Below are 23897 nucleotides of genomic sequence, written 5' to 3'. Positions count from 1 at the left end.
AAGGTAAAATAAATATATTGCAGAGTTAAGATATTTCCAAGTAACTTGGCGGACTTCCATAATCTTCATCCTGGAGTCTCAGAGAACTCTGATGCCATACAGGCATTATCTTGAAAGCTAGAGGTCAGATCAAGTGCTAAGTGACTGAACAATGAAGATGACGGTATCTATTTTAATAAAAATGGGGAGGAAGAGGAGTAGCTATGACAATATTGACTATTCACTTTAACTCTTAGAAGAAAAATGTTGGAATGAAAGAAACAGGTTTTGGTAAGCACTTAGAAGCAAGGATGAGTAACAATCAACAGAGGACTGTCAAACCAAATTACATTAAGCCAACTAAATTTCGACCTATAATGTAGCTAACCTTACAGATACAAATCTTGGCTGAGGCAGTTGAAAAATGGTGATTGGCTTATCACAAAATCACAGCTTGGTGGTTGCTGGAGACAGAAATAGTAGCACAAGATGACAGCAGAAGCCTTAACAATACAAGCGCAGAATGGTATGGGAGGCACTATGGCTAAAAACAGAAATCACAAACTGTTAATTACAGGTCACTAAAAGAGTGCAATTCCATGACCTGGGTAAAACTGGTTTTAGGGATAACCAGTGAAGAAAGAACTAGTAGACCATATTAGTAAACATTTAGAAGTGACTTCAAGCAAAAACAAGGAGGAAGAGAAGGAAGAAACTATTAAGACCGCCATGCTTTTCCTGAGGAAGAACTTGAGATGCTATCAGTTCACTGTAATGACCATGTCCCCTTCTTGAACAAGATGGGTGCCATCACACATAGGACCAAGAAATGCACTGGAAGAATGACTACCAATAGATCTACCAAGTAGAGAGATATGAAAAAGCTTGTGTATATCAGTTTTAACTGCATAATTATTGGGAATGAGCAATAATAACTGCATGACTCTGACTATAAATGTTAGTAACATTGTAAATGGACTAATAATTCCATGATTGTCTTGATCAGACTAAGATCTCAATAGACTAACAAAAGACTTTTGGCATCACATATAAAATACAATTCCTTAACCCACATAAATTGCACAGGGTATTTGATATAGCTCACCCTTAAGGATACTCTAGGAAATTCAATGACTAGGGCAACTGAAGCTGTAATGTACAGTGCAATAGCATTTTATAATGATTGATCATCACAGTTATGTATACACCAGGAAACTAAGCTAAAGTAGCAGCAGCAACCCTCATCTAATGTTTTTTATTAAATTTTCTGCTGTTCAACTTCACAGCAATAATGTTTGTTCAATACCTTTTATCTGCTTGTACACATGCCTATGTAAATCTTTTAAGGTAATCCAACCTTCTTGTTTGAATCATTTTTATTTTTTCTAATTAAGTCTAATATTGATATATAAACAGAATAATTATGCATAATATTTAATAGATACATAACAATGAAACTTAAAACCATGCACAGGTTTCCAATATTTTTGTAATAAGCAAAAGACTGTCAGGAAAGTCACCATGTAGACAATAACACATCTAACCAAAAAACCTCATACTAGATTTTTTTTTAACTGATCTGTTCTTTTGTAAAGTGTCAAAAAGACAAACAAAAACTGTAACAAAATCTTGCCACTCACCACAGTGAATTAGAAGATCATCATGAAATTCATACAACTCATCCCGAATCTCCTCTGGACAGGGACAATCCTCTCCCAGTTGAAAATTCAGCAACATATTAATCTTTAAGGTAATTAAAACACAGTTAAAACACTGAGATAGCCAAAGATGTATTCTATTATATAGACATACTTTACCTTTACTTTACTTTATAATCAAATTAACATAAAACAGATTCCTAATACAGCTTAAAGGAAATACTAAAGCAATGGTACTTTGTAAGCTTTAATTATAATTAACATCAAAACAGTTACACTTAATAATAAAGCTATTTCCTGGAGGTAGAAAAGACTATTTCCAACATACAGATGTCAGCACAACACTAACTCCATGCTAACTTTTAGCAACTAAAATCATCAATATATCATCATCTTGCAGAACTGGATGAATCTCAGCTCCTCAGCCTTCAGCAGAAATGCTCAATTTTTCTATAGTGTTGAGAAATCCTAAGTCAACTTTGGTTTAGAGCTTGAATTCTGGAGTAGAGGTATAAACATCCTGAAATTCAGTATTTTGTGTCATCTTAATAAATTTTATTTTGAATTCAATTTTGGTTCTCTAGCAATTCCCAATGGTAGTTTAGAAGTCAGAACTGTATTTTATCATGACAAAGAATTTTTTTTATCTTTAGATTCAACCATTTATTTAGTATTACCTGTTCTTGAGGAGGAGACCGAAATTCTTTAGTCTTCTTGGCAGTCAAAGCAGCAGACATGTTCAAGGCTTGCATGAGTTCATTGTACCTGTATTTCTGATTATACTGCAATTTTGATACATAACGGTCTGCAAATGATACAATTGCTTCCACTCTATGTTGTAGCTCACAGTCACAGAAATAATTCAGTAAATGACACATCTAGGATAGAAAAAACAGACTTAAGTTCAACAGTTTCATAAACTCTTAATTGCGGAAGAACTGCAGTGGATACTATACCATGCAACAGACTGTAAAAATAAGAGACTTTTTTCCCATATTTTTCTTTTTAGACTGTAAAGGTGACAAATTTATACAGTTTTATTATCTGACTATATTGCATTCAATGTCTTTCACTCCATGCACTCAAAACGTGTAGAAATCATAGAATCATAAAACAGTTCGGGTTGGAAGGGTCCTTTAAAGATCACCTAGTCCAACCCTCCCTCTTTTAAAATGCACCTATGAAATAAGTAAGTATTTGCATATCTGTTTTGAATGTAGATCCATGTAGGAAAAACTACATCATCATCGAATTTGGTTATTAATGGGAGGTTATAAGGAAAAGCAGAATACAGATCTTCAGGATTTCAAATCTTACAAACTAGAGAACAGACAAAAAGCACTACCCTTCTTTCATCAATAGTAGAACATATGTAATACATTTATATTAAATGGTCACCTGAAGTTTAACAGATTCTGGTAACCTTGTCTGCAATAAGCCCTTTGCAGGAGCTTTTGTTTCTTTTATTGCTTTCTCCCCAGCTTCTACAGCTTTTTCTTCAACTTGCGTAACTTCTTCCTTCTCCGTCCTCTCTTCTGTTTCTTCCTTGTGATCTCCAAACACATTGGGATCAATGAGGAGTAACACCTGCTTCACATCATCATCATCAAAAACCCCCATTATGAGCAATGTTGCTATCAGTTTAAGAACAGGAACGAACTGGAATGCAACCTGTCCTCCAACAGGGTCTCGTATATGAGCACCACTACACTGTACTGCCTCTGTTAGCATACTTATGGCCTTGGATTTAAGTGTATCAAGGGGTATCTCTGGGCTGGATGTCTGACGTTCTTCACTGGTCACAATAAAGCATGGAGTAGAAAAATTAAAGCCTGGTTTCAGACAAGTGCTAAGCCCGACTCCAGGTAAACAATGCTTCTTTGTTTCATCGGGATATAATTTAATAGTTCGAGTTTCATCCGTAACTGGAATGATAAATTCATTGTTCATCATGAGCTTGGCTTGCTTGGCGTGCTCCAAATGAATACTAATGAGCAAGTCATAGAATCCAGAACGTAGGAGTCCAGGTAAATATTGATTATCTATTGTATAAAATAGCTGAGATATGTCCACATGGCTACAAAGTGCATAAGCAACTCTAGTGTTACCCAGAGCACTAACTGAGCTATAGAGTTTTAAAGTGTGGTAGTGAAACTTCATCAGATCTTCTTGTTCACATAGTTCCAAAATATCAACGCATCTGTTATGAAATAAATAAACAGGACACCAGTAAATTTCATGAATAATTTTGTAAAAGAAAAGCTTTATAATCTCTGCACATTTTGGTCAGTTCCACTTTAAACCTTTAATATTAAGGTTGACGCTGACTAACCTTAACATGTGCACCATTAAACCACAGTAGATGGTGGTAACAATTTGATGAGATTATTTACAATTAGTACTCCATTAAAAAAAAAAAGGAAGAATGTAAGATAGAGAAGCCTGTTTGGAAGCTATGGTAAATTAGAGCTTGTTTTTAAAAGAAATGTATTTGGAATGCGGAAACTCTGTGGTAATACTGTCACTAAGCAGTGCCTTTATAGTTTATTGAGGATTACTGTTTCATTTTTTTCCAGAAAATACAGTATTTTTTACTTTTTTCTTGAATTCAGTTTTATTAATGATAAATAAAATTGGTTACTGAATTATTAAACGAAGCTGCAAAGTAACTGGTAGAAGTACAGCAGTTAATTATCTTTCTGCTATGCTTTTGCTTATAGTTTGATTTGTCACTGGTTACGATATTTGACATTTTGATACCTCTATTATCCTTGCTGAAGATAAAACTTACTGAAAATTAAGAAAGTCAAGATCTTGCCAATAAGAACACAAAAACTTAATTCATGTAAATTCAGAGCAGATGAAATAGGAACAGATTACATGTTTTTATTACAGAAAAAATCAGCAAAATAGTACTTTCATGTTCTTTATATTTGCTTTTTCAAGCTGAGAAAATCTCTATGTTTAAATATCTAGAGCTTTAAGAGATATTAAAATAAAAGTCGTATTTTCTCTTATGTGTGCAAATATCATCACATGGTAGTAAAATTATTCAGCCTCTTAGATTTAATGAATATGATATTACAGCAGGTAAGATCAGAAATTCTAAACAACTCTAGTGTAAATATTCTCCAAGGCAGGTTTAACCAATACCCTGATATTAGCTTTCAATACAGTTTGTCCACAACAAGTCACTGTAGTTCCTTCCAAACGTACCTGTTTTCTTCTGGGATATGAAGTGCCATCATCTGCAGAGGTTCCAAACACTGCACAACCCAGCCGTGACGTTCACTGACACGCTCAGTTTCTACTTTTAGAAAGCTGTTTGGCATCCTGCTCCATAAAACAGGTGTAATTGTTTGCACATCAAGGCGAGGGGGACACTGAGGAACAGGATTTCTTTCTTCACTTTTAAAAATTGCAGCTGATAAAGGCATGGTATTCTGAAACAAGTAAGCATATTAAAATTATTTTTGCAACATAATTCTGATTAAACCTATAATACAAAAAGAAAGTCAATTTATTGATAGCAAAGTACTCACAGAAATATATAAATTATTGCAATAAACAAAAGCCATTAAAAAAACCCCAACATTAAGGGTGTTCTCCCCAAGTAACTTCAGTTTATTTTGACAAATGCAGTTTACGTTTGTTGAACAATTAACTTCATAAAATAATTACATTTACAGAGGTAACTGTAGAAATCAAATAAAAGTTCACGCTTTGATTCAATCTTCCTAAACAAATTTAGCTGAGCAGGAATTTCTGTGGAAATAAACAGATTTTAAAAAGCACCTTTATAGAAAGCATTTTGTACCTTTAATTTACCAAGTTCGAACTGAACCAAGTTAGTGCTTGTAGGCTGTACAAAAGTTGCTGGAAAAAGCTTTGTGTTTGGTTCAACCTAGAAGAGAAATGAGATTTAAAAAAAATTAAAAGTTAAAAAAGCACAAGAATCTCCTCTCAGAATAGGATACAATATAAAATAAATACCATATAGCTTACACACCATTACCAAATAACTGCAGACACTATATTAAAGTGTGGGTTAGTGTTTACCTGTAGTTTACCTCTAATTTAGTAAAGCATTTGCTGAGTTATCTTTATAGGTCCACCTAACTTTCAGGCAGGTGTTTCTGCTACCTTATGTGCTCTCAACACCTATAACAAGAACTTTTGTTACACTACATGTTGATTCTTCTCAAACACACCCAAATCCAACACTTCATTCTAGAACAGCTCCTTAAAAATCCAGCCACTTCACAGCTACATACTTTGGCTCTTGCTCTAGGAAAAGCACCCCCAACACAGACTGAGGGTAGAATACAGCTTTTTAGACCACCACACACCTTTTACAGTTCTGTCATATTTTATGCTGGATAAAATAATTCACTACCAAAAAAGTTCAAAAACAAATTTGTAAGAGAGAAGGAACCAGAGGGGGATAAGAAGAGGGTGAGAGTGCATCATTTGATCAGGATAGTGCAAATCTTTATTTCCTATTAAGATTAGTGAATTTCCGATCCATACTCTGCAAGAAGAATATAACTTTTTTTTTAAAAGATCTGAAAGATCACTTTATTTCCAAGGCTTAGCATTTGTCTCCAGTCTTACAAAATGTCCTGGTTTCGGCTGGGATAGAGTTAATTTTCTTCACAGTAGCTAGCATAGTGCTGTGTTTTGGATTTAGTACCAGAAGAATGTTGATAACACACTGATGTTTTCAGCTGTTGCCAAGTAGTGCTCAGACTACTCAAGGACTTTTTGAGCTTCTCCTGCTCGGCCAGGTGCATAACAAGCTGGGAGGGAGCACAGCTAGCCCATATAGCTTACACACCATTACCAAATAACTGCAGACACTATATTAAAGTGTGGGTTAGTGTTTACCTGTAGTTTACCTCTAATTTAGTAAAGCATTTGCTGAGTTATCTTTATAGGTCCACCTAACTTTCAGGCAGGTGTTTCTGCTACCTTATGTGCTCTCAACACCTATAACAAGAACTTTTGTTACACTACATGTTGATTCTTCTCAAACACACCCAAATCCAACACTTCATTCTAGAACAGCTCCTTAAAAATCCAGCCACTTCACAGCTACATACTTTGGCTCTTGCTCTAGGAAAAGCACCCCCAACACAGACTGAGGGTAGAATACAGCTTTTTAGACCACCACACACCTTTTACAGTTCTGTCATATTTTATGCTGGATAAAATAATTCACTACCAAAAAAGTTCAAAAACAAATTTGTAAGAGAGAAGGAACCAGAGGGGGATAAGAAGAGGGTGAGAGTGCATCATTTGATCAGGATAGTGCAAATCTTTATTTCCTATTAAGATTAGTGAATTTCCGATCCATACTCTGCAAGAAGAATATAACTTTTTTTTTAAAAGATCTGAAAGATCACTTTATTTCCAAGGCTTAGCATTTGTCTCCAGTCTTACAAAATTACAGTGAATCACACTGAATCACAGTGCTCTGGTTTTAAACGGTCTGGTTGGGTTTGGGATTTTTTTGACAGTTATATTATCCTAATTTTTCCCTATTATAGCTAGACTCAAAGTAGATGTCAGACTAGTAATATCAGTTTATTCTGAAGAATTCTCTACATCATTGTCCACCCCCCTAGTGCCCTCAGAAAAAGAATTTAAAAGATACTTATAGAATAGCGTATTATTAAAAAGATTTCAGTGCTCCAGGGTGGCTGAAAAAAGATACACTCTATACAATCAATTCAAGGTTTCAGGAGTTCAATTAAATATTTTAATCACATCATTGTGTATTTTGCGTACTATGCATATACATTATACATACTAAGTACAATACTTATGCTGTGAAGGAGTGCAACTCCTAACTTAATGGATAGCAATTTTTGCAAAAATTGCAAAACAAGAAAATGAGAGTCATTAAAAAAAGAAGTAATTCTTTTAGATGAGAAAACAGCTGCAAAACACAATATAACTTAACAAAAATGTAAAATAATATCAGATACTGAAAACTCTGTATGCAGAATAAAGTTTTTTCAGCACTATGAGTATTGGGATAGACAAAATGAAGTAGGGCCAGGATAAGGGAAAAAAAAAACCCAAAACCCCAAATCCAGAAACAAAAGATATCCTGGACTAAAAGACATTACTAATAAAATGTGTCTTTTATTTCATTAAAGCCTGAAAGTAACTGACTGAGGCAACACAACTCGCAGCCTCTGACCAAATATAGTAATAGTAATGATAGTTGACTTTGTAACTAGTAATAATAAATTAATTTGTAATTTCTAATCTCATTTGAAGGTCAGAAAACCATTACTAACTCAGAACAAAATAAAAGGTCTTGTAAACCAATATTTAAGATTTCCTTTCTGCTATGAATGCCTTAATATTGACCTGACAATTAATGACAAAATCTCAAATTTATATGTATACACTATCTTTCATTTACTGTTCTATTATAGACAGTGTGGTTTTTTCTGATTATCACCATGGCATTCAATAGTTAGATCAAGTATAGCAAAATCCATTTCTTCTCCTCAATATGCTGACCTTTGGGCCTTCTAGAATGAAAACAGCATACCAATATTGTCCCTCTACTTCAGTTAAGAAAACTGGAAAGTGCAAATGGTTACAAGGTCAGAATAATTATCCTGCAGCCTCCAGACCAGACAAATATCAGTCATTTGCTGCAGTTTCAGTGACAGATTAGATTTACTAAAGTATTTCGAAGATTTTATGATAAAAATATTCAAGAAATTAAAACTACATAAGACTAGTTTCACTGCTTTCAAAAATAGACAAGAGATTTAAATTACTCAAAATAAGCAAAAGTTCAGAAAAAAGTTCTGTACATATCTACCAATAGTCCTTCCTCAACATTTGAAACAACTGTAAGAAGTTTGAAAAATGGGGACGGGGGGAGGGAGAGAGAGAAGCAGGATAAAGCAGAATGATATAAGAAAACACGTTATTGTCACAGAAATAGCATTCAGTTAGATGTCTGAACAAGAAAAAACAATTTTATAATAGCATCAAAACGACCAGCTTACTAGATAGCTTCCTGAAAATCTGATAATACCTGATAACAAGTGCCAAGCTCTTTTCCATTGGCTGTGAATGACAACATTCCGGTAGCCAGGTCAACAAAGCATCCAATTTCTAAATCAACATTACTGCGACCTGATCTCTGGGAATTAGCAATTACATCTCCTCCCCAAACCATGTAGCAATTGCTGCGCTTCACACTGAAAGAACAGCAAGAACAAAGAAAAAAAATCATAGGTCATACTGAACTTGACTAAGTATTCTGTGAAAATGTACTTTTCAGAGTTATAACTAGAGATCCTTGAAGATGCTGCTATTAGTTTTGTTTTCTCATTAAGAACACCTCCCACCCCCCCTTTTTAATAATGTAAGCATCGTGGGCAAGGGATCAGACTAAGCGCACAGGTGTATTTTTCCTTTTTGTAATTATGAAACAATTTTACATGCTGCTGTATGTTATGTAAGATACATTAAAACAAGTAACAGGTTCATCCACAGTGACCAAATATGGATGTTAAAAGAAAGAAGCATCACAAAACATTCTTTCATGCAGAACGTTAATGATAAATATACTCTTTGAAAGGTCTTAAACACTTTAAAAGGTCTACGTAAAACACATTCATATATATGTGAGCACAAACCACTCCTACTCCATAATCAATTTTCTTATTAGTTTAAATTAATATTTAAAATATCAAGCTTGTGAATAATTTACTTTTGAACAACAGTATTAGAATACAATCTTTAATAAGTGATAAATAAATCCATACCTTTCATGAACCCTGCCTCTCTCATCACCTAGAGTAACTGTCACTGTACAATTTTTATTTAGGTCAAAATTCTCACTGTAAAAATGATAGTCTGGTGTTACCCAGCCAACCCAGACAGAGGATGGGTCTTGGCCAGCAAATATCCGTAGTGAATAAAAATACTGAAAAGAGGAAAAGAACATATTAGTAAATACAAATCTAAATTATTTTGTCAAGGAATAATCAAATGGTGATTAAAAAATCTCCCATATACCAACATTTGATAATAATAATTCACGTTCTCTTAATAAGTGACTTAAAATGCTCATAAATAAAAAAACAGACTAGTGGTTTAAGATAGTGAGGTTTGTGCCTTGAGTCATACAACTCTGGGCATTGCTGTTTATACAAAGAGTTACATCAGAGCAAATGATTAAAAAGGCTTCTTTCAACAGAACAATTTCTAATGAACTTGCTGCCAGTAAGAAGAACTAAGCATCTCAACTTATTTACTTACCGTCGTAGAAGTAGCAGCAAATTCTTGACTGTGCTTTCTAAAGATAAAGGAACATCAGCAAATTAGTTTTAAAAAGAAAACTAGTTTAAAAAGTACGTATTATTAAACTAAGTGTACTTACAAGCTAACTCAGGTTAGCTGGGTACTGAGTATGCATGAGTAAATTAAGTATGCAAAGTCTGTACAGGACACAAATAGACACCCAAAATAATTGATTGCAGTTAAGGTGGAGGGGGGAAAAGATAGATTTCAAGCAGTTAGCTAAAGATGAAGACAATGCTGGAAGGTGCTGTACTCTTTACCTGGTATCTTTAAAAATCTGTCCCACAATCATTTTTTCTTTGCGTGGATTAATCACTTTTCCAATAACAATGAGGTATTGAACAACTATGTAGATGAACATTAAACCAGTGAGTAAAAGATTCTAAGCTGGTTTTCCAGCCTGGCTAGAGCTGTGCAAATCCCAATGGTTTTGAAAGGATGGCAGCTGCTTAGCAATAAATAACTATAAACTTTGTGATGCACCTCTTCAGAAATGGTTGTCTCCTGTCTGGATACAGCATTCTGCAGGAAATTTGTGTCATAGATTTATTAAAACCATCAAGAACAAAAAAATCTCAGAAACATGCACCCTATGCTACTGTGTGCTTAGTGCAAAAATAAGTATGAAAACGTGATCGTACAATAATAAAGAATTAAAAAAAACATATTGTATTTGCATTGAAAGCATGAAAAGGATAACTAAAACCAAGCCTAACCGTTTTTGGAAAACATCAGATGAGGCATTTTCCACACCCATGCTGAAGTTGAATGAAGAGCGGAACTCAATGGGCATACTCAAACGACAATATATCATGTCTGAATTGCTGTTCTGTGTGCCAAATGTTTTGTGAGTAACTTTTAACCGAGGTGGATTCTCAATGGTTCCATCAATTCTCCATATCTAAAAGTAATAGAAACAATTTTAAAATAATACTATACAAGAAAAATGCTGAAAACTTTCATTAAGCAACTAGAGGATGAGATAACTCAGAGAGTCAACTTAATTTTTCAAAATTAATTCATTTCAAAACTATGCAACTTTCTTCTCTGAGAAGGAATCTAGCCTGAAGAGCAAGGGAAACAACAGATTCAGTGTATCCCAACTACAGTAAACATTTTCAAGTTGTTCCATACAGCATTTAAAAAAAAAGAGTATAAACTAACTCACTTTGAGCGCACAAGTCATTGAAAAATTTCTTTACAAGAATCAGCAGTTTTCTACCACAACGAGAAGAAATATCAATTAGAATCCTTCAGATGATCATTATGAAGTCTGAGTCTGATATTATTATTTTCCCTTGTGCTGAAAAAGTGAGTATGCTTTTAAACTCAGTGACAGGAACATTTCAAAAACTTTTAAAGACAGGAATACAGTTGAAATGATCCTGATAAACTGAAAAAAATGCTGAGATAATTTAGTTGGAATACAGTGAAGTGTATTTTGTTTAAGAAAGAAACGTTCAAAGACAAGTATTAGGGAATAATTGGCTAAACACTTTAAAATATTAAAGTAAACAGCCTAGGGATTATAGTAAAAAAACTGATCAGGAATTCAAACATATCTTTGTGGAATATACTAATATGGAATATTTTATACAAAATATAGGATATATTATTCTGCTCTGGAGTAGAATAGTTAGGGAGTTGTGGAATTGCTACCACTGGTGCCTCATAAGAATGAATGAAACAGATATAATTCAGTGTACAGGTACACTTAAATATCCCTCAGATTAATGAAGTAGACTAACTCAGTCTCTGCTTAGCTTACACTTCCATTACCTGAAGTGAGGGTAAATTCAGCTGAATGATTTTTAGATATTTTAAAAAAATGTATAGTAGAGAAGGTTTAAAAAAATTAAAGCAAATGTAAGATAGAATATAAAAAATGGTTCTAATAAATCACAACCAACATGTTTCAAGTAGGTAACCACAACATATAATATATATAAGACATATAATAGAACAGATAGGTATATCCATATGAATGGTAGTACTACCATAAATGAAGTTGGAGATAGACAAGATCATCTGGAATTATCTAAGAATGACTTAATAGATTTGTATGACAAACTATCTGACGACAGTAAGTATTAGTAAGGGTTTAATGTCTCAACTTGCTAAATAAACAGTTGATAAACAGGTGTCTCCCCAACATGTAATGTTACCTCAACGTGAGGATGATTTTTTGGCACATTGACAAATGTTGGTAAGCGTTTACTAAACCACATAGCAACATCTCGGTTCATGTTGACAGCAAAAGGTTCAAAACCTTCTTGAAGGCCACACATTGTATAATACTTGAATGTACTGGCATCCATTCCAAGGTTCATACGACCAATCTGAGATAGACCCAGTGCACAAATTGGAACAAAACCTAAGAAAACGATACAACAACAAAACCAACAGTAATTTATTTGGAGGACGCAAGCATTCTATTCTGAATCCATGTATTGAGAACCAAACTTTAGCTCCTAAAAGTCATACGCATGAAGTGATGACAGTAGCAAGGATTTAAAGCCACTTTAAATACTAATGTCTGAGGTCAATATAATAGCTACCAAAACCCCTGAGGGCGTAGGCAATGAACGGACATTACACACACTAACCATTTATTGAAACATTTAACCAGTTTAACAATTATTACTAGTAAGTAGTAGTAGACTTGTGTGAAAAACAAACAAAAAAAGGCATGTAAAGAGGTAGTAGATTTGCTCAAGTCAGTCATTTATTAGAAAAATCAGTTATCATCATAATTTTTAGACTACTAAACATGCCTATATACTATGAGTTGGACACTGGAAAACAACCTGGGCTAGATCAAAGCTATTAAGAAATGTTACGTATGCTCTCTGAGGGCACTGAAGCTTCAAAAGGACTTTGAGATGAGGTTCAGGTATCTCAGTATAGCTGTTTAAAATTCAGTTTGCCATCAGTAGCTATAAATTTACTGCCAACCTTCATCCCTTCATCATTCATGGACAAATACACACTTTTTTAATGCTGGCACTTTTTATGACTGAACTTTTTTGGTCTCCATATACCTGTAGCAGCCAACAAACAAGGATGCAAGGCTGTTGAATTACTTCTCCATCTCTCAAGAAACAAAATTTGGATCAACTTCAGAGAAAAGCCAACAGTTCAACCTCTAAAGGAGAAATTTTCTCTCCTACACTTTAACTTTAAGCCTTCAGAAAAGCTCTCTCAAGGCAGTGTCTCATTCTATACTATTAGAAAAACTGTATGAATGGTCAGACCAAAGAGGGACCGTGAGCAACTGCAAAGTCCTATGGCAATTACTAACAGGCATAAAGCTACTACTGGTTGGAGGTGATACGGTTCCAAAGAAAACATCAACTAAAAAAATAAAACAGTTTGAAAATATTCCCTGCCTCCTTCAATACAGTCATATAGATACTACTGTTCAAAAAAGCAAAGGCAAAAACAGAACAGGAAAAATAGCCCAGGAAAAGGAGAAATGCAGATAAGCTATGAATAGGACGGAGAAAAAAAAATTACAAATCAGACTCAATTTATGTTGCAAAGGTTTCTTCTTTTGGTGCAGCCTCTCACCACATAGTATTCATTTTTTCCTTCACAGCAAGAACATAATACACATATGCTCCAGTGAGAAAATCAGAGACTACATTTTCAGCTTTGGGGAATTTTTCAAGATGTTTGTTATTACCACTTCTTAACGCTGAAGTTCAGCCCAGTGAGTAAGCCTAGCAAGGCTCGAAGAAAATTTACCCATTCTGATTGCTGAAATCCCATTAACGTAAGCTTGTGGTTAATGGAAGAAAAAAGAAAACCAATTTGTGCAATATAAGTGTGCTTAAAATAAATTGTTATGAGGTTGATGTGTAGCACAGTCTGAAGGCCCACATCAATGAAATATGATTTCTCAGCTCACTATGCCAAAACAGACTAGTTTTTCTGGGTTTTGCTTTGCCTTCTCATAACCATGTAACTGTAAAAAGAAAATTACCACTTTCTATTCCAAAGTCAGCAAACGCAAGTTCTGAACCTTTACTGGTTATAAGCAACTCTCCATTCAGAGTAAAGATAATTGATTTGTCATCCAAGTTTATCATACAACCAACCACATCTCCTGGTTGCCAGCTTCGTCCAAAGAATCCACTGCCTTGATGCCAACGCTGGCCCTAAACAAAAAACCAAGTAAACAAACACAGTGCTAAAATTAAAAAATAAACCACAAAAATAAAGTAAAACAAAGAAGTATTTCACACCTTCCAGGATCTCAAAGTAATTTGCAAACAGTACTGATAATGGCTTTCGGGTAATTAATTTAATTACTACCTTAGTTATTTCTCATGAAGAAACTAAGCCACCCTAACTTCAGTAATAGGCAAACAGCAATTTAGAACCTGGATGATAACCACTGTTCACTGGATTCCACTTCTCACATGCAGTGTCATTATTACCCTTCCAGTCCTTTAGGAGTCAAGTTTGGAAAGAATGTGCAGAAAGCAGAAAAGCGAAAACAGAACTGTGGTTCTGTCTTATAGTCATTGAAGAAACTTTGTTTTATTTTTGTAAAACACCACTTAATTAAAAAAAAAAAAAAAAAAAAAAAAGTAAGTGAATGCTCTATTTTGTTTATGCTTATGACAGACTTCTTTACTCAGTTGGGTATATCCTAGGAAGACAGATATAAACCAAAATACCATTCTATGACCAGAACCAAAATGCAGATACTATCCAGCATGAAACAGAGCTCAGAGGTGACTTTATATGAATCAAAAATATTCCAGTAGCTGATCTGGAGTATACAGGGGAAACCTATATTGTAGGTCTCTTCCTAGCCTGTCATAGGTCAAAAAAGAGAGAGATGTACTGACTTTGCTTCCTTCAAATACAAATGCTTGGTCATCAGCTCCCAACTCTATGTCAGGTCGACAGCCTGGCCTGGCCCAGCCAACACGCATATCTCCACCTGTCACAGCTTCAAATTCAAAGTACCACTTTCCAGACTTCACTGCGTAAGACTGTTCTACTCTGAAAAAACGTATCTTGTCGATGCTGACTTTTTCCACTGTTTGGTCAGCTGTAAAAATAAACAGAGAAAAAAACCCCACCTTTTAGAATACGATGGAACTATAAATGCCACTGTTTAGCTTTTCATCTGTCCCCAGTACTTTCTATCTCTGAAAACAGCCATTATCTACCATTGCATGTTTAAGAACCTTCATAGTAAATGTTAAAAAACAGAGGAACGTTAATCAGTATACAGAGGCTAGCACATTCTAATTCTATACAGGATTGGGGTTGTTCAGCCTGGAGAAGAGAAGGCTGCGGAGAGACCTTATTGCAGCCTTTCAGTATTTAAAGGCGGCCTATAGGAAAGATGGGGACAATCTTTTTAGCAAAGCCTGCTGTGACAGGACAAGGGGTAATGGTTCTAAACTAAAGGTGGGCAGATTTAGACTGGATGTAAGGAAGAAATTTTTTACAATGAGGGTGGTGAAACACTGGAACGGGTTTCCCCAGAGAGGTAGTGGAGGCCCCATCCCTAGAAGGTCAGGTTGGACAGGTGTCCCTGCTCACTGCAGGGGGGTTGGACTAGATGACCTTTAAAGGTCCCTTCCAGCCCAAAGCATTCTATGATTCTATGATTATCCACTATTTAGGATCAGAATAGTTTGAAGTGTCACTCAATGCAGAGTCCCAAACATAAAACTCACTAGAGGAAACCTCAGAAGTGTAAGATTACTATATGCAATATAATTCAATGCAATAATGCAGTATTAAAATAGAAAAAAATACTTTCCTAGACAAGTCAATACGTTTAAAAAAAATCAAATGAGCTTTGTTTTGGATTTTCACAGAAAAATTACAGTGGTATAGCAAATACAAAGACAAACTTTTAAACAAATTTCTGCTCCTGATATATTGAACTTGGTGCACTTCTTTGCTTCTGAAGAACTGAATTTGACTTGAAGTAGTCAAATCTAATTGGCGTACCATGTAAAAAAATTCTTTTAAGTTAATCCCATATTATTTTCTTTCTTTCATTACTTCCAAATGAAAACAGTATGTCCACTCACACTCCAGATTTTCTCCAATCTAAAAATCATAGAAATTAGAATTATCATACCATTAACTACAACCGACCTTTAAAAAAACCCCAAACTAGTAATATACAAGTCATTTACAAAGTATATTTGCACCTTTCATTAAAGTCCACTGCAAAAATATACTACTTTTAATTAAATCTCATATGTTTTTCCTATCTATTTCAGGGGTTTATGTTTTTTTCACAGCAGCGAGGGAAAAAAAGGTCATGATTCTTATTGAAAATACATACTTATCTCTTGGTCAGGTGGCTCAACATTATAACCATAGCCCGCAAATGTTCTAACAGCTTCACGGAGGCTATCTCTGTTTGACTTTTTAGTACGTTCATCTAATAATGCATATGGCACTAGCCGAGGATTACGTTTGTTCTTAAGATCCTAAAAAGGGTTATGAAAAAGAACAAGAAGAAAACTGTGTTTAAACATCACAAAGATTTTATACAATGAGACAGAGTGTATTCTGAAAAAATGTTAAAATTACAGGAGAGAAACAACATTGAAGCACAGTTCTATGAATGCAAGCCCAATTGTTAATAATAATAAAAATCTAAAGACAAGAATGTAAGAGAACTATGAAAATATATTCTCATACATCCTGCAGCTGCAGCCATGCAGGTCTGACAATCTACTCAGACTTGCACGGGCAAGGCTACTTTTCCTGCTCCCCAACCCCTCTAGCTTTTCCAGACATTACACGACATTCAGAATTTATCCTCTTATTTAACACTCCCAACTGATGTTCTAGAAAATCTCACATTCTTTACTTTTTCCAAATGCATCTAAAGAAGCCCTTACCTGCTGAATGCCATAGGTCCATCCTTGCTTTATTCTATCTTTTGCCCAGACATTATGTGCATTTTCTGCTAGTTTGTCAACTAGAAATTCTTGAGAAGGTAACAATTTCACTTCAGAAAGATCAAGAGGGGCAGGTTTATATCCATTTGACATCATGTAACTGTAAGTCAACAGGGAGGAAAACAGAGTCAAGATATCCCACCGATGGTATTTAAATTTTTCTGTGGCATTCATAATGTGGGGTTCACTTTCTCTCCATTTTTTGATCTCCTACTCTCCCATTTCTTTGCAAAAATCTTGCATTGCATTTGGTTATTGCCTAGGATATAAACTGTATCCTAGCAGAGAGTCTCATTTTCCACCTACTTGCACCCTATCTTGACCCAGATCTGTATGTGCATCCCTAAACAGTTGCTATGAAAAAAACAAATTGTTATTAAATGAGTATTCTTCACTTTTTTTATATTTGTCATTTAAACCTTTCTAGCAATTTATATTTTAAGATCTGCGTGATGATTTCTTATATTATTTTTATGCATTATTAAGTATGGTACTTTATGGTACCATTTTTCCAACAGAAGAAAACATATTTTAACTATTGTTCTTCCCACTGCTTCACTGAATAATAAGTTTAGTAGTTTTTTTAGTAGTAGGTATTACCCTCTTCAACCCTTCCACACAGTATAAAGTCTACTCTGCTGTTTTAGAAATATGCGGACTCTCTCTTGCTCAAATCAGATCATTTCCATTTGTTAGGATGATTCATGTAGGCAGTAGGTATTTTAACAAGAGTCAGAAACTAAGATTTATTTGTTCTGTTATTGATAGTATCAAAACAGTATTATGATATACTGCCTGCAATATGAATCTTGGGAAAGGTTCTTTTTTCCTTTTTTTAATTAATACCATCAACTGGATCAAGATTATCATCACCATTAAAATAAAAAATATTTATTTCACTGCTCTCTTTAAAAACGTAACTTTGTTTCTGGTGGGTAAAGCTGCTTCAGGAAAAAAGATATCTTGTGTAGTGACAAACTGATATGAAATGGCAAGTATCCAAATCGCTGTTTCTGTCTTTAAGTTTTGTTGCAGGACAGGGCTTTAATCTGTCCCAGGAGGACTACAGAATCCCCCTAGACAAGGCTAAAATACAGATGTAATCTTTGATTAATCTTTGATGCTTTTGGGGTGATTACTACTGATGACTTAAAGATATCTAAATAAAAAAGATCGTTCAACTATTTTAGCTCTGACTGACACAGTTTAACTGCCAAATAAAAATTAAAGCAAAAACCTGATTGTATTTTATGCAATAATCTACATACGAACATTTCCTAGAAATGTGCAACGTTATAAGAACAGTAATTTTCTATTTTCTCTTCTTTAAACAAATACGTTAATAATGTCTCTGGAAATGTGTGTATGTTGAACAACCTTTTCTTGAAGAGGAGGGAAAGAGAGGTGCGAATTGAAGCAGGAGTTCAGGGAAAATGGTATATCCTCTTTCAAGCAGATCAATTTACCATCATATACATACACTGTTCTTTGCTATGTGATAGAAAAGCACTGAAATGTTGCTTTTAACTTTGGAGTATCTATTCCAAGATCACACAATGCAGATAAAATTGCATGTGGTTTAAATATGTGACTATTTATGTAGTGAAACACTCCACAAAGTGATGTAATGCAGACTATTCACAGACAACCATCATCACAGACAACCATGTGTTCTATAAGTCCATATCCGGTATGGGGTTCATATCAAATATTTTTTAAATGACCTTTCAAAATTTTTGTTTAATTAATACCCTGTAGTTAGAAATAACATATAATAGTTATCATAAAGTACATACTTTTTGGGAAGTTTGACTTTTTTAAGATCTTCCTCTGCTGCTGGATGAGCATGAACAATGTGACATCCAAGGGCCAAAAGGGTTCTGCCAATGAAAAAAATTACAGTAGTGAAACACAACATTGCAGTGCTCACCTATTTTATAAATTTCTTTTGTTTTAGTATAAATACGCAGAACTAATGATATTTAAAAAACAGGGAATTCATTCAAAATAATGGAATTTTAAAACCCAAATACTTCAACTTATCAAAAATAATACATAAAACCTTTGAAGTCTAAAAAGCCACAAATCTGTGGCTTGAAAGTCATGCCACTTTATTAAAACCAACAGGATTTGGTGTAGTTTTTCTCTTTTTATCTCTGTAGAGACAAGATTTTTTCTAAATCGCTCTGAATGTGTTCCTGGAACTCCTAGTAAAGTTAGCAGAACACACTTTGAATGAGATATTCTAATGGTTGTATATCTTACAAGAATATGAAGTACTTGAATAAAAATAAAAAAAATAAACTTCATTTTCTTTTAAATTTAAAGCTCACTTGAGGGTTTCAGTTGACATTTGTAGATTATAATTCTTCTCTGTCTCAGGTAATTTTGAGAATTCCACAAGACAAGGATGATGCCTTTTATTATCATCCCGTATCTGTAACAAAGCAACAGAAAAGAGTACTTTCCTGATACCAGATTCAGGACAGAATCAGAGTAAAACATCAGTTTTGCAATAATGAAGACATTGTAAGCAATACCATTTATCTTTGTTCAATGACAGTTACTCATCATTATATAAATTAACTTTTCTGTGATTCATTTATAATGCACACTATAAGTACTCCTCCCTAACCAACAAAATCAGAAAAAATATAGCTATTTCATGTGTTCTGCATAAATACACGAAACACAAGAAAGCAAGCCTGTAAAATCAATAAACATTTCTGCTGAATGCTTGAGCAATATATGCTCAATAGAGCACAATCTGATCTATTGTACACATTCTCATTCAAAACCCTTAAATAATCATTTGCTAATGTTTTCCAAATTCTACTGGAATAATAATGCAAAGCATTCTTTTTATGATATCTACATAAGACTTTGAGTATTTATTTGACTCTTTATTAAACAAGCTCTTTCACTCAATGCCAAGCACTTCTATCCTATTGCAACTACGAGACACATTTCACAGACAAAAACATTTTTCAATTGCCAAAGCTCAGAAACATTAAAAAGGTTAGTAAAGCTCAGAATGTCAATAGCAATGACATTTTAGCAGATAGTATGACAAAGTTATTGAAGAAAAAGGTAAATCAAGTCCATAAATAAAAACAGAAGATAATAGAACGAAAAAGATTCTTCTGAGGTGGGATACAGTTGTGATGGGCACATGGAGGACTATCCCAGTAAATCTGAATTTGAAAAGAAGCAAGATGAAATAATCTAAATTCAATGCAGAATACAGCCTTTAGAATTTTATATTACTAGGGGAAGGTACCAATTTTAATACAATTGTTGAATTTAATATAATATTCTGAATAGAATATTCTTGGCCTACCCTTTTAACTGTTTTTCATTTGGTGACATCCACTGGGCAGGGAATGCCTTGTCACATGCACTTAAATAATGTTGACTAGATGGCCTTACTCTTCAAGCTGTTAGTTTATACCACATTATAAGGGATCATTATAATGATGTTTTAACTGTAACTAATTAAATACAAAACCTGAGCTTTGAGGAATTTGAATGTTTAAAAAAACCCGAAAACCCTTTCTCCATTATCAACAGAAGCAAATTTCCACAATGGACTCTTTGCTTGTTTTCTCTTTGATCCCCAACACTAGAGCAACCAAAGAGTTAGTTGATGGGTTACTCATCAACTCAAATGGGTATGATTTTAAGTGGAATTCCATCTTGGTATAGCTAGTATGTTTCTCAAAGTATTTTTTCAAATGGTTTATTATGTACAGTACTAAAATATGTACCTTATTTATATTCCAAACTTGTCTTGTAATCATTAGTTAATATCACTTTCTCCTGCCAGCTTACATGTTCATCTATTGTTAGTAATGTATAGACCACAATTAAATACTCCGTTCAACTTCCAAGTCCATGTTTTCTGGTAGGAGACTTAACCTAACATAGGTGTCTGTGTCCAGACAGGTCATTCAAAACATACCTTGCCATATGTCCAGCCCAGTTCTATTTTATTCATTCCCCACAGTTCATGGATATTTTCAGCTAGCTTGTCCCTGATCTTTTCAAGATGAAAAGGAAGAGCAATCTAAGAAAAGAGCATAACAGTTCCACAAATAAGAAAAGGTTCCAGTTACCACACCTTGTAGATCCAAGATCATCTAGTTCAGTTAAATACACCACAACATACAAAGGATGAATTGCTAAGAAAGGGGGCAAACTAGCTTAGGTTTTATACTGTGAATTTAAATTTTGTTAAGACATATTTTATAATCCCATTATTGCATACTTAACATACCTGACTGGTGTCTATTGGACAAGGGATAAAGGAAGCTTGGGAGAGGAACTGTGTTGTACCCAGCAAATCCCTCACTCCATCAGAATCTCTCTTATATTCTTTCACTGGTTCCAGTTTCATCTTCTCTTTTGGAAGCAACGCTTCATAACAAGGAGCGTAGCCAGCAGGAGGCAGAAATTTAAACTCTCCATGACGTCCACCCAGTAAGAAACGAACTCTGCAATTTTCAATGAAGAAATTATACTTTTAAATAGTCAGCATATACTAACATTATAAATAAATAATTTAGAAACTTAAACATTTATTTGATTGGCATTTACAAAAATGCAGGTGCATTTCATGCTTTGATAAACACCAAAGAGTTACCAAGCATTCATACTAGCAGATACTCTCGATAACTCCATCACTTACCCACTATTTTTTGAAAATTTGTTTTGGCCAAAGCAAAACTAATTATTCAATGCAGTAACATATTTTAAAAAGAAGTTTCTTTCTTAAAATCAAATGGTTGTAAATTGTGAACTTTTTAAAGGATTTAAATGATTTGGAAACATAAATGTAATTTAAATTGGACTGTTAGTCTAAAAAGTCCCATAGAAACTATTTATATACCACTTAAAAGTTTTAAAGTAACTTCTCAGTGCACTCATGCAGGCAGTTGGCACATGAGGAAAAAAACACAGGATATGGTGAAAAAAACCTCTATAATCATAATACATAAATCAGGCAAACAATATTATACCAAATACTACAACTGGACAGGCTGGATCAGCGGGCCAAGGCCAACTGTATGATGTTCAACGAGGCCAAGTGCCAGGTCCTGCACTTGGGTCACAATAACCCTGTGCAATGCTACAGGCTTGGGGATGAGTGGCTGGAAAGCTGCTTGATGGAAAAGGACCTGGGGGTGTTGGTCAACAGCCGGATGAATGAGCAGGCAGTGTGCCCAGGTGGCCAAGAGGGCCAACAGCATCCTGGCTTGTATCAGGCCAGCAGGAGCAGAGAAGTGACTGTCCCTGTACTTGGCACTGGTGAGGCCACACCTCGAATACTGTGTTCAGTTTTGGGCCCCTCACTACAAGAAGGACATGGAGGTGCTGGAGCATGTCCAGAGAAGAGCAACGAAGCTGGTGAAGGGTCTAGAGAACAAGTCTTTCAAGGAGCAGCTGAGGGAACTTGGGGCTGTTTATCCTGGAGAAAAGTAGGCTGGGGGAAAACCTTATCGCCCTCTACAACTGAAAGGAGGCCATAGTGAGGTCGGGGTCAGTCTCTTCTCCCTGGTAACAGGCAATAGGACAAGGGGAAATGTTCTGAAGTTGTGCCAGGGCAGGTTTAGGTTGGACTTTAGGAAAAATTTCTTCACAGAAAGGGTTGTCAAGCATTGGAATGGGCTGCCCAGGGAAATGGTTGAGTCCCCATCCCTGGGGGTATTTAAAAGATGGGTAGATGTGGTGCTTAGGGCCATGGTTTAGTGGTGGACTTGGCAGTGCTAGGTTAACAGTTGGACTTTTATGATCTGAAATTTCTTTTCCAATTGAAATGATTCTATGATTCTGTGATAACCGGTAATGAGTTTCAGAAGCATAAAAGATTCCTATTAAACCCCTATGGTTTCCTGTTTCTCCTCAAATATGTATGTTTCACATAAATTTAGAACAACAACAAGGACAAAAACTGTCCAACTTCATACTTTGGTCTTCATGTAGACAAACTCCAGAGGTAAACAGCCATAGAAAGTTAAAAACAATTGTTATCTCTAGGAAATAGCCCATACATTTATTGTGATGGGGTGACCAGAAGAAGCCTATACCACTTTTTACTTACACTTCACTTACAAATACTAGAATTATCAGATCAACACATTTCATTGACAGTAAGAGACATTCGTAATATAAAAAGAGTATAAAAATTAAGACACAGAAGTTTTCTCAAACAGCATACACATCAGCATAAGTCACAAATATCTGAAATGGTCAATGCCCACATGAAATATTTTGTAATTGATTACTTCTATTAAGCTTGACCTTTCTAATTTCATTTAAAAAATATGTTGTTTAAAATATTTGAATGATCCCAAGGCAGCCAAATATTTGAGATGACAACTTTGAGCTTAGACCTCTCTCTGTGGCAAGCCCACACACAGATCAAATACTTTAAAAATAAAAAGATCAATTTTATTTTAAGACCTATAAGTCTAACTTCCTAAATAGACAAAAGTCAAAGAAAGACTCAAAATGAAAAAATTTTTCCCTTGCCAACCACACCCCAGTAAATAGTTCCTTGCTTCCTGTCAACCTGGGTAAATTTTTCAGAGTTGGAGCAAATCACTCAATCTCACCTGATCTTTATGATGTTCTCATTCCTTTCAAGGCCTGTCTTCTCCCCGCTCTTAACTGCAGTATCTAAACCTCCACACTATATCCTCCTAATGCTGAAAGCTTTTAAAAACCTGAACACTTCAAGAAGCTGTGGCTTTTTGTCTCCTTTTAAAAGAAATGCTCAGTTCTTTTGATTTGAAGAAACTTGTTTTAATTTGCCTGACCTTAACCTTAAAAAGAACCCTCCTGAAAATCAAATATAAAGCCATGTAATTCCTGAAAAGACAGATAGAAATAGTTTTAGGTTAATTACTACTCCTTTTGCTTCCTTTTGGAGTTGGTCTGTACACAGGCAACTGCACCTACCACTCTAGCA

At 34.7% G+C, this 23897-nt stretch overlaps 1 protein-coding gene across 1 annotated transcript in view; it reads right to left on the bottom strand.

Moving 5' to 3' along the window:
* Positions 1 to 23897, bottom strand: part of RYR3 (ryanodine receptor 3) — a 314923-nt gene that overhangs the window by 116897 nt on the left and 174129 nt on the right. The window contains 18 exon segments of the mRNA XM_035889788.1: positions 1620 to 1722; positions 2315 to 2515; positions 3036 to 3837; positions 4854 to 5080; positions 5455 to 5541; positions 8704 to 8869; positions 9440 to 9600; positions 9936 to 9972; positions 10694 to 10878; positions 12143 to 12351; positions 13963 to 14137; positions 14837 to 15042; positions 16303 to 16450; positions 16868 to 17027; positions 18724 to 18807; positions 19261 to 19364; positions 20889 to 20993; positions 21204 to 21420. Of these exon segments, the coding sequence (XP_035745681.1) occupies positions 1620 to 1722; positions 2315 to 2515; positions 3036 to 3837; positions 4854 to 5080; positions 5455 to 5541; positions 8704 to 8869; positions 9440 to 9600; positions 9936 to 9972; positions 10694 to 10878; positions 12143 to 12351; positions 13963 to 14137; positions 14837 to 15042; positions 16303 to 16450; positions 16868 to 17027; positions 18724 to 18807; positions 19261 to 19364; positions 20889 to 20993; positions 21204 to 21420 (3377 nt within the window).

This window comes from Egretta garzetta, unplaced genomic scaffold (assembly GCF_000687185.1).
Source record: "Egretta garzetta isolate BGI_Z169 unplaced genomic scaffold, ASM68718v1 scaffold2, whole genome shotgun sequence".
Classification (NCBI taxonomy): Eukaryota; Metazoa; Chordata; class Aves; order Pelecaniformes; family Ardeidae; genus Egretta; species Egretta garzetta.
This window is presented reverse-complemented; position numbering and strand designations above follow the sequence as displayed.